A 12,111-nucleotide genomic window follows, 5' to 3' on the forward strand; every position below is an offset into this window, starting at 1 on the left:
TTAGCTTTTAGCTTCATTTGGCATCCATAAGAGTTACTTGTAGAGAATTAAAATATACAGATTTAAGTTAGTTTAAGATCGATGGACTAAGCAAGGAGTCATCACCCTTATAAAAGAGCATCTTTGCACATTTTCAGACCACCCTTATCCCTTATTTGAGTGACAAGGAGGAAAGCATATCATATAATAGCTTAACAATTAAAACATTGTTCTCAAAAAAAAAAAAAAAAAAATTGAAGTTGAGTAGCAAAGAGGAAATGACATCATATACGAGAAGAACCACAAACGCGAGAGACTCTGATATCAACCAATGTAGTCATATCTAACTCTTAGTTCTTATGTTCGTTTATGCACTTCGTCTGCCAAAAGAAATTATGGTCTGCCAAATCTAAAATACCAAAATTGCAGTTGTCAAATTATCCATAAAACCTCAAGTCTCAGACCTAATTCCACATTATACATCGCACATATATGATACATCATACATAAGTAAAATAACCCAAACGATTTATAGAGCATGCTTATCATCATAATAGTGGCTACCATAACATATAATAGACATATTATTATTTATTCTTTTTGTATGCTTGTGTGTCAGACATATTATACCAAAAGCTATGAGAAGTTTGTAATAAATGTCAGTCATCTCATACGAATTTTTAATAACAATTTCTTGTCTCTAAGATGAACCAAATTATTAATAGTAATATGAAATGGTATAATTACCTACATAGTAGCTTGTCTGGCATTATTATTATCAGTCGTTTCCCTCTCAAATTATTCTTGTTCTCCTTATAGTCTGATTTGAAGTAATCATCTTCGTCTGAAAATACAAATGAAGAGCTTTGATTTATTAAAAAAGAGTTACTGAAAAATAAAAAATGTACACTACAATTATTAGAGTATTTAACAAAAATCATAGAATTTCCAGAAGTACATAATGTTTTCAACAATTAAAATGGAAAATGAATGCATTTTTAATTTACATTCCACATCAGCACTAACTCAAAAGGATACAAGCCTGAAGGTGGGAATGTTCTGTTTTTAATAGAGATGCTTCTAAATGGCCGTGTCATATTGAGGTCTTAATAAGCTAGAGAAGCATATGATAATTACAGGTGATGAGAAGATGGAGCTGGCTTTAGGCTCTAATGCATAATGCATACATAGAAATGGTGTTCGTATAAGATTGAATTTCAGTTTATACTGTTCTGAGTCGTATAAGAATGACATCCTTACATTTTGCAGGAGATGAGCTTGGATAGATAGAGATACATGTGTTGAGATTTGAGATGGAAGTACCGAAATTTCATTCTCTCTCTATATATATATCTCCCTCTTCCCCTTTTCTTTTTCTTATTAGAACTTTCTTTCTCTTTCCTAACCTAAGGGAAATTAATATTGGGCTTTTGGTGTATGAGGGGTCGTATTTGAAATTTTTGGGAAATTTATGGCGGGACATGGCACATGACTAGTACTACCGTTGCAATTTCTCTACCAAGTACCAATTGCAAAGCTGCGACAACCTAATGCAACGCTTAGTGCAAAACCGTTGCAACAACTATACTTCTAGCGTGATATCATCAACTCTCGTTGCACTAGCCCCTCATATTGCAACGGTATTAAAGGTATCGTTGCACTAGCCCATTTTAAGGGGTTGCATTTGATCAAAAATGTAGTAGTGAACTCAACCCTATTTCTAAACCAATCCATGATCTCATTACTATGTTGTTGAGCCTCTCTCCACCTTCTTTTTCTCTTCACTCTAGAATTGTTTTTCACAAACTCTTCATGTTCCCTACATTAATGGATAAAATAAAAATACATTAGACCACCAATATAACATAGAACTAAAACATAAAACACAAGATTTTAAAATCAACTCACTTGATATATTTCTCAACTTTCTTATCTTCACAATTGAACAATGCATATCGATGTGCTAGTATTCTTGTATTTGAATCCAAATTGTACGCAACCCCTTTCTTCTTCCCTTTTTCTTCCTCCCAAGAGGATAGCCTATCTTAGGGAACAAAGGAGAGTCCTCATCAACTTTACCACCTTCCTCATGAATTCGGCTGATTACTTTACGCCACTTCTTTGCACCATCATGCAAATATCTAGAGCAGAATATCAAACACTCTTCAGCCAGATAACCTTCCGCTATAGAAGCCTCTGGGCGACTTCTATTTTTAACGTAAGATTTCAGCTTCCCCAAGTACCTTTCTATAGGATACATCCACCAACCACACTGGTCCACCAAGCTTTATTTCATCGACCAAATGAATCGGCAAATGGACCATTATGTCAAAAAATGACGGTGGAAATATTCTCTCAAGTTCACAAAGAGTCTCATTAATCTCAGTCTGAAGGCGACCTAAATCTGTTGGATCGATGGTCGTACTACATATTGTTCTAAAAAATGCACTCAATCTAATTAGAGGTAAAGCCACATGCTTTGGCAAAACTTTTCTAATCGCAACTGGAAGTAAATGCTGCATTATAATATGAGCATCGTGACTCTTATACCCTAACAGTTTTCCCTCCTTTACTTGCACACACCGTGCAATATTTGATGCACACCCTTGAGGTAGCTTTGCTTTCTAGAACACTACAAAATATGCTTTTCTCCTCCTTCGTCATTGAAAATGATGCTTTCGGCAGCAAGATGTACCACTCATCATCTAATTTCTTGGGATGCAATTCTTATCTAACCCCCATTTCTTCCAGATCTAATCGAGCCTTATGATGATCTTTGGACTTTCCAGGTACGTCTAACAAAGTTGAAAGGACATTGTCACAAATGTTCTTTTCTATGTGCATGACATCCAAATGATGGGGACAACCGTTATCTCTCCAATATGGCAAAGTATGAAAGATAGAGGACTTCCTCCAAGGACAATCTTTATAATTCTTCTTCGGTTGTAACTTTCCGAAACTATTCTCCCAATTTTCCAGCAAACTTTGAATTTCGGCCCCACTCAAACGATCTGGATATATTCTCTCTTCCTTTTCCCCATCAAAAGACTTCGCATCATACCGCCAAGGATGATTAAGGTTTAAACCACGACGATGAGCCAAATAGCATGATTTTGTTACAATTGTTCAAATGTCGATCATCGGTTTCATAATGGCAATAGGGGCATGCAAACTTCCCTTTGGTGCTCCAACCAGACAACATAGCGTATCCAGGAAAGTCACTTGTGGTAGATTGTAAAGCTGCATGCATTTTAAATGTTTGGTGCTTTGACGCGTCATACGTGTCCAACCCATACTCCCATAGTTCTTTAAGCTCTTCTATTAACGGTTGGAGATACACATCAATGTCTTTTCCAGGAGAGCTGGGTCCCGGAATAAGCAAAGATAATATCAGGAACTCTGACTTAATGCACAACCACGGTGGTAAATTATAATTAATTAAAACAACAGGCCATGTGCTGTGTTGGGTGCTCATTGTCCGAAATGGATTGAATCCATCACTCGCAAGACCCAAACGAACATTACGTGATCACTAGCAAAGCTCAAGTATTGTCGATCAAACTCCTTCCAAGCCTCTCCATCAGCACGATGCCTTAATAACCTATCTTTTTCCCTCCTTTCCTCATGCCACCTCATCAACTCTGCTGTTTCCGAGCACATGTGTAAAGCCTTTGTAGTCTTGGTTTAAGAGGAAAATGCCAAACAACTTTTGCTGGAACTTTATGAAGGCTCTTAGTTGATTCACTACTAGTGTCCCCTTGGTTCTCATTTTCTTTCCACCTTGAAGCTTGACAGACATGGCAAGATGTAGCAGCTTCATGCTCCTTCCAATAAAGCAAACAATCATTACGACATGCATGAATTTTGTCATAATGAAGACCCAAATCTTTTACCAACTTTTTGGCCTCATTGAAAGATTTGGGCAATTTGGCTTCGGTAATAATTCTAGTAGCAAGTCCAAGATATCTGAAAAGGCAGAATTAGTCATCCCATCAACACACTTCAAAAGGTACAAGCGAATAAGGAATAAGTGTTTGAGAATGTTTACACCCAGGAAATAGCTCTTGTTTTCCATCTTCAACCAACCTATAAAACTTCTTAGCCTCTGCATCAACCTCACCTTCAACCTCTTCAAGGTTGTGTGAGAACCTTTCTGCCATATCTCTATGTGTATCATATATCAGACCATCCATATCATCGTGGGTGTCATTGTCTACCCTTAACCTCTTCATATTTGACATTGAGGACATACCCTTCTCTGGAAAGTTCCATCCTTCAGTGCCCGGTTGAATCCCATTCGCAATTAGATGATTATACACTTTCTCTCTATGGTGCCAAAAACGGTTATAACACACCTTACATGGGCAAGTGATCTGATCTCCGATTGCTTGGGTAGCAAATGATTTATCTAGATAATCCTCCACTCCTCTCTCGTACTCATTGCTAGATTGTACGAAATTGGTCCAACTACTCATTATGTCACCTTTACGATATGCAAAGTCAAACATAAATTCATATAGAAATTTAATACAATAACGTACATATAACCCTTCATGGCTTACAGGAACAAAAATAGACACACAAAAAACCAATATATCAAGAGATAAAATAATAACGAAGAAGATAATTATTTTTCATTTTCAATGTGGTGGGGTTTATTTGGAATTTCTAAATCAAACAAATGAAAATATATCACTTCCTATCCAATAGGCAGTAGCATAATTTTATAATTATCTAAGGAACAAGAAGCATAAAGACCAAATAGTCACAAGAAGCATAAAGACCAAATAGTCATGGACTCATGGTAATGAATTAGTCATGGCACCAGATTATTTTAGCATTGATTCAAAAGTAACGACTTTGATTCCAAAAGGAAAAACATTAACACCAGCACTTGTGCAAATTTCCTTTCTAATCTATGGAATTGCAATCGTTAAGATTTCCTACTTTCCTTTCTATTGGTCCCAATTCAACTACATCCGCTATAGCACTGAAAATAAGTGGTTATTGAGTTCGTGGAACACAAACTTAATCTTCAAGTTCGGATAGCAGGACAGTGAACAAGAGGTCAGAATTCAATTCTCTTTCGCTATCAAGAGTGGAAGAAACCATCAACATAAAGTAAATGACCAATTACAAAAACTTAGTAAAACCCAACAACTTGAAATTACTAACCAGTGAATTTCTTTTTTTCTAATTAGTATACTACGTAGCTTATATTAGAACTAAGAGCAACGTACACAAAACTACATGGAGCATTAAATTTTTCGAACAAATCAATATATATATTAATGAATCAAATAAATCAATGAATCAAATCAAACAAATTGAAAACCCATTACCAAAATTATAAATTGAACATGAGCAATTATCAAAGAAACTGATAGTTTCGAACAATTAGAATAAAAACTAACCAATTAAATTCTCTAAATAGTGAGCGGTGTTGAGCGAATTAAGGAGTGGGGTGATCGAATCTGACTGGAACGAATTAAGGAGAGAGGAAATCAATGAATCAAATCAAATAAATTGAGAAACGATTACCAGAATTATAAATTGAACATGATCAATTATCAAAGAGAACTAGTATTTTCGGACAATTAGAATCAAGACTAACCGATTAAATTCTCTGACCACCTGAAAGAATGACAAGATTGAACGTTGGTGACCGGTGGTGAGCGAATTCTGGCGTGGGGTGAGCGAGTCTAAGTGAGGAGAGTGGTGTGTGCAGTTGAACTGAAACCTAAGCAGCATACAGTAATTAGAATCACGAATTGAATCTCTTTGGCGGCTGATTAAGCGCCAAAGATTTTTGGGATCTGATGATCAGTATCATTAGTAATTAATTAAAGTTTTCTTTGTTTTTGTTTTTTTTTTTTTATGTTTTTTATGGTGTGTTTGTTTTTTTGACAAGAAGGAATGTGTTTGACTATTAAGATCAGTATCAGTATCGTTAAGTGAGGAGAGTAGTTTTTTTTTTTTTACAAGATGGAAGATTAGTTTAATTTGTTGAAAATATTGCTTTTATAAGAGATAATACAAAGTATATAAGAAATCATAATATTATATTAAAAATTACACTTAAATTATACTCTAAAACCACTAATACATAATTAGCTTTAGGTAACACCCAAAAGGTGTTACTTAAAGTGCTTAAAGTGTAACATTAGATAATAGGTAACACTTTTTTAGGTGTTACATCTGCCCGTGTTACCTATGCTATTAGGTAACACTTTTGATCGCCTGTAGTAACATTTAAACAAATGTTACTTTAGATTCGTTTATGTAACACTTTTAATACCTATTGTTACACTTTTAAAGTGTTACCAAAATTTATTATGTAACACTTTTCATATTATTAGTAACATATTATAGTGTTACTATAACCTATAGTAACACTTCATTAAACATTACGTATCACTTTTTACCATTTTAAGTAGCATCTCCTGTGTTATTAGGTAACACTTTCTTTTCATATTCTGTAACACCTTCTGGGTGATTAAGTAACATTATTCTTTATTAGGGAATATGTGTAGATACATATATATAAATTAAAATTAATATATGAATTGACAATTATATTATAATAATTATAGAATTTTGTACACCTATTACTGCTACTTCCATAGATTATCAACTAATAAAAAAATAATATATATTCAATTTAAAATCAAAATCATCCAACAAGAAGAATGTATTCATATGCTAATCTAAAACTAAATCTAATAGTCATATATTTGTACTCCATCTGTTATCATCTCGCCATATGCATCCATTTTCTTAGCGGCCTCGATGTTATGTGTTACTACTCCAATTCGCCATTTTGATTCTCTTGATCCTGTAATAAAAAAAATATTAAGATGAAATCTTCAACAAAAATATTATAGAGATGCTTGTTAATTATATTTAAGAAGTAGAAAAGTCTACAAATTACATTATCTAATTGAGGTACTTCGTGTTGTAAATTTCCCTTGCAATGCCTCCTCCATACGTTCATTTTTCGAGCTTGGATGACACCTTTTCAATAGACTTGCCATTCCTATTTGAGAGTCACTTGCATTGTCTTTAAGCATGGCAGGACTTATCTTTTGTGCTAAAATCTGTAAAATGGAAAACCATATTAATTTCAGGAATGTACCAAGTTAGTTAAAAACTATAACTCACAAATTAAGTACCACCTTTTTAGATTAAGACCTCAAAGTTAGGCACTTTTCCCTTTTATCATTGTCATCCTCTTCAGTAAAGTGGATCAATAGTTGTTCACAATCTTCAGCAAGTGAGTACTCATCATCGTTATCCGGCTTTGGATATTTTTTCTTATTGTTGCATGTTCTTTTTTTGCCCTTGATTGATTGATTTATTTCATAAGCCATAGACTTAACTCCCATCTCTCGCAACCTCAATCAATTTTCTGCTATCCTCATTTGTCTATACTTCTCATAATCTGCCATTTTATCCTATGAAAAAAGAAATATAGAATATGTGTAAACTACAAGCAAAGACCAATGAGAAAATTAGCATTGAGTGCGGGTTATTGTATAAAAAAATGTTTTTAAATTTCAAGCATGACGACAACACAGTCCATAACATACATAACAGAGGGGGAAAAACAAAGGCAAAGAGCTCAAATATACTAATAGTGTTGAATAGAAACCAAAGCGATAAATTTTACAAGCTTGGTAACCCGATACATGAAGCAATAAAAATGAAGATTCAAATAAATAAGGAGTGAAGATATGGTGTACAAATAACAATTACCTTTTTTGGATTCATTTTTTGATGTGGAGAACAAGCTAATAATACTATACTAATGATAATAGATCCATCATTGGCAATGCAGCTCAGCTAATACACCAGTATGGTGCAACATTGCGTCAATTTCATCACCATCTTCCATCTCCAGCTGAAACAATCAGCAACAGAATAACCACAATAAAAACTATAACAACCACCACCACTAGAATAACCATAACAACAATACATACCCCCACATCAATACCACATCAACAATCTGCATAATTCCATATTCATATGCTCAACTAGCACAATATCACCATCACAACATAAGTTAATCAACCATAATATCTTAATCAATATACTAATCAGAATTTTAAACCCTAATAATGCAATACTCAATTCAAAATAGAGATACAAGGGTTAGTACCTTATGTAAAGGACAAGAAGTTGAGGTGTTACAGACGCCACCTCTTTGCTACGCTAAACGGAAACGATGGCGGCGGCAGCAGCACCGCGACGAAGGACAGAGAAAGTGCACACCACCATAAAAAAGACAGGAGCAGGGGAGGCAGAAATCGACAATAACAACGGCACAACTCTAGTCACGAACGGAGAAAAGAGAACGCAGGTGGGACGCGTAGCTCCGGCAAGCAGAATTCAACGGCGAGGCAAGGCAGTTCGATGCCGACACAGTGCGCCACGAGGGGAAAGGAAAAGCGGCTTCGACGACCAGCGACGAAGGACTAGGCCAAGGCGGCAGCACCGCCAGCCTGCAGCCGTTAGCAGTGACGCGCGAGAAGAGAGAGATTAGGGCGGGGGTTTTGGTTTTTTTCACGGGGAGGGTGAGAGAGTTCGAAGAGAGGCCAGGGAGAGGCTGGGTTGGGATTTTGGGTTGGCCGACTAAATACAAGGGGGAAAGGGGTTTAATTTGGTTCAATTAAATGACGAAAATAATAGAAGGCTCGGATGGTTCGATAATGAAATTGAATATGATTTTCTAATTTGCGGAATACTACTCAAACTAATTGGACAAAACTTAAAATATAAAATAATAATAATAATAGTAATAATGATAATCTCATAAAATTAATTAAATAAATGCATTGCAAACACGATAATATAATTCATACTTCAACTCAAATAATTTAAGAGTATTCAGAAAATAATTTATGATTTGCTTTTACTAATCGCTTTTAAAAACAAGTCTGTTACAGTTAATAGAATTGGAGAAATTGAAATTAGAAGGGAATGGAAGGCAATGGAATTGGGGTGGTTCTTTCAATTTTGTCCTCTAATTTTCCGACTTTTGTAGACTCAAAGAATTGCGCCAAAACCACCAATGGTTAATTGATGTTTGGCTTAGTATTATTTTTTTCTAATTTTTATTAACCTACCATAAATGTTTAAAAGATAATATAATTAATTAAAGGAAAATTTTAAAGTCCTTATTTTACAGTTTTTAGTGTTAGTATTTTAGAAGTGTTACCTATTTTAAAAATTCTAGTGTTACTATTTCAGAAGTGTTACCTATTACAAAGTTTATAGTGTTACCATTTCAGAAGTGTTACTATAAAATGTTACACATTATAAAAGTGTTACTTTAAATGTCACAAATGGACAAAGTGTTACAAAAGTGTTACTTAATATATAGAAAATCTACAATTTGAAAAGTGTTACCTAAATGTGTTACTTATTAAGGTCAATTATGTAGTAGTAACATTACTTATCTTAAAGTGTTACTTAAAGAAAAAAAGTGTTACTGTTAAATGTTACCAATATGTAAGTGTTACCTAAAGGTGTTACCTATCTAAAAGTGTTACATTAAAATGTTACTCAATTAAAAAAGTGTTACTTCAAAATGTTACTTATTGAAAATGTGTTACATTAAGTGTTACGAATTGATTAAGTGTTACCAAGGTGTTACATATATATTTGACAAACTTAAATTTTGAAAAGTGTTACCTCATACATGTTACCTTAGGCCAACTTTGTACTAGTGTGATAATGAGAATTGTCCTATGATCGTGAGTGTTAAACTCGATGATAGCTAGCTTTTAAAGCTTCTCATTGTGCTTCGCATGCATAAGAAAGCTGTTGGGTATAACATTGACGATCTTAAGGGAATTAGCCTTGTATGTATAGAATAAATCTGGAACAGAATCATCATCCTTGTATACAACCACAACGTCGTTTGAATCCTAATATGCAGGAGGTGGTGAAAAAAGAGGTAATGAAACTACTTGACGCGGGCATCATCTACCCCAATTCTGTATCTAAGTGGGTGAGCCTGGAACAAGTCGTTCCTAAGAAAGGGGGGACAACAGTTGTTAAGAAGGATAAGGATGAGCTTATTCCTACTCGTGTTGTCATGGGGTAAATTATGTGTATTGATTATCGCAGGTTGAATATAGCCACTCTGAAGGATCACATCCCCCTCCTTTTTCTTGATCAAATGCTTGAAAGATTAGCAAATCATAACCTTTTCTATTATTTGGATGGATATTCTGGTTTCTTTCAGATTCCTATTCATCTCGAAGATCAGGAGAAGACAACGTTCACATGTTCTTATGGCACTTTTTCTTACCACCGAATGCCTTTTGGTTTATGTAACGTCCCTGCCACATTTTCAAGGTGTATGATGGCCATATTTTCTTATTTCATTGAGAATATCATGGAGGTATTTATGGATGATTTTAGTGTTTATAGTTCTGACTTTGACATGTGTTTGCATAATCTTTCCAAGCCACTTAAGTGTTGTTGTGATGTTAATTTGGTCTTGAATTGGGAAAATTGTCACTTCATGGTCAACGAAGGAGTGGTACTTGGTCATCTTGTTCCTGAACGTGGCATCCAATTTGACCGAGCAAAAATTGAGGTGATTGAGAAACTTCCCCCTCCCATGAATGTCAAGGGACTGAGGAGTTTTCTTGGTCATGCGAGTTTTTCTCGTCGTTTTATAAAATATTTTTCTAAAGTCGCAAAACTCCTAACTCATTTATTGCTTAAGGATGCCACTTTTGATTTCACTGATGCTTGTTTGGAGTCCTTTGACAGAATTAAGAAAGCATTGATAATTGCTCCAATCATTCAACCTCCGGACTGGAATTTTTCGTTTGAGATTATGTGTGATGCTAGTGGCTATGTTGTGGGAGCAGTGCTTGGGCAAAGGAAGAATAAGGTGTTGCATGCCATCTACTATGCAAGTAAAACCTTAAATGGAGCTCAAGTGAATTATATACTACTGAGAAGGAGCTCCTTGCGATTTTTTATTCCCTTGATAAGTTTCGAACCTATCTCATTGGTTCGAAAGTCATTATTCACACTGATCATGCCGACCTCAAGTATTTGTTGGCAAAAAAAAAGGCGAAACCGAGGCTCATTCGATCGATTCTTCTTCTTCAAGAGTTTGATCTAGAGATACCGGATAAGAAGGGTGCTGAGAACGTTGTTGCAAATCATCTCTCTTATTTGAGGTTTCAGTCGAGCTCAGGTGGCCCCATGGATGATTCTTTTCCTGATGATCATCTCCGTGAGTGTCTACCCAATCCCCTTGGTATGTTGATTTTGCTAATTACTGTGATGGCAGATCTCATCCCCCTAATCTTACGTATCAGCAGCGCAAAAAATTTTATCATGATGCTAAAAGGTATTTCTATAAAAAAATGTGCTGATGGTATGTTTGGTAGATGTGTTGCTGATTGGGAGATTGAGGGAGTTCTACAACATTGTCATAGCATGCCCTCTAGTGGTCACCTAGGCTCCCAAGCCATAGCTTATAGAGTCATTCAGAGCGGATTTTACTGGCCAACAATTTTCAAGGATGCTCGTGCCTTTTGTGTGTCTTTTGATGCTTGCCAAAGGACCGATAATATCTTCAAGATGCAGGAAATGCCACAGACAGGTATTTTGGAGGTTGGACCTTTTGATGTCTAAGATTTTATTGGACCATTCCCTACTTCTTGTGGAAACAAGTACATTTTAGTAGGTGTTAATTATGTGACAAAATGGGTTGAAGCCATAACATCACCAACCAATGACTCTCAAGTAGTGATCAAGATGTTCAAGAAAATAATTTTCCCCCGTTTTGGTGTGCCTAGAAGAGTCATCAGTGATGGAGGCTCCTACTTCCATAAGAGCACCTTTAAGGCTTTGTTGAAAAAACATGGGGTCACTCACAAGGTTGGCTTGGCTTATCACCCTCGGACCAGTGACCAAGTAGAGGTGTCTAACAGACAGATCAAAAGGATTTTGGAGAAAGTAGTCACCAAAGCAAGGAAAGATTGGTCCTTGAAACTTGATAATACTCTTGGGCTTTGCAAACTGCATTTAAGACCCCTTTGGGAACAACTCTATATCGGATGGTGTACGGCAAAGCTTGCCATTTACCAGTTGAAATGA

At 35.5% G+C, this 12,111-nt stretch overlaps 1 protein-coding gene across 1 annotated transcript; it reads left to right on the forward strand.

Annotated features, from left to right (window-relative positions):
• Window positions 1–10,396: 10,396 nt before the first annotated feature.
• On the forward strand, window positions 10,397–12,111 carry LOC125494840 (uncharacterized). The gene is made up of 3 exons (XM_048638677.1): window positions 10,397–10,916; window positions 11,024–11,614; window positions 11,729–12,111. The coding sequence occupies exons 1-3, from the start codon at window positions 10,397–10,399 to the stop codon at window positions 12,109–12,111; spliced, it is 1,494 nt and encodes a 497-aa protein (XP_048494634.1).

Source organism: Beta vulgaris, chromosome 2, assembly GCF_026745355.1.
Source record: "Beta vulgaris subsp. vulgaris cultivar EL10 chromosome 2, EL10.2, whole genome shotgun sequence".
NCBI classification, from domain to species: Eukaryota; Viridiplantae; Streptophyta; class Magnoliopsida; order Caryophyllales; family Amaranthaceae; genus Beta; species Beta vulgaris.

Coding starts and splice junctions, on each gene's coding strand:
- LOC125494840 (XM_048638677.1), top strand. CDS start 10,397: ATGGATGATTTTAGTGTTTATAGTTCTGACTTTGACATGTGTTTGCAT. Junction 10,917..11,023: donor GCATGCCATCTACTATGCAA/GTAAAACCTTAA, acceptor TTGGTTCGAAAG/TCATTATTCACACTGATCAT. Junction 11,615..11,728: donor GCAGGAAATGCCACAGACAG/GTATTTTGGAGG, acceptor AATGGGTTGAAG/CCATAACATCACCAACCAAT.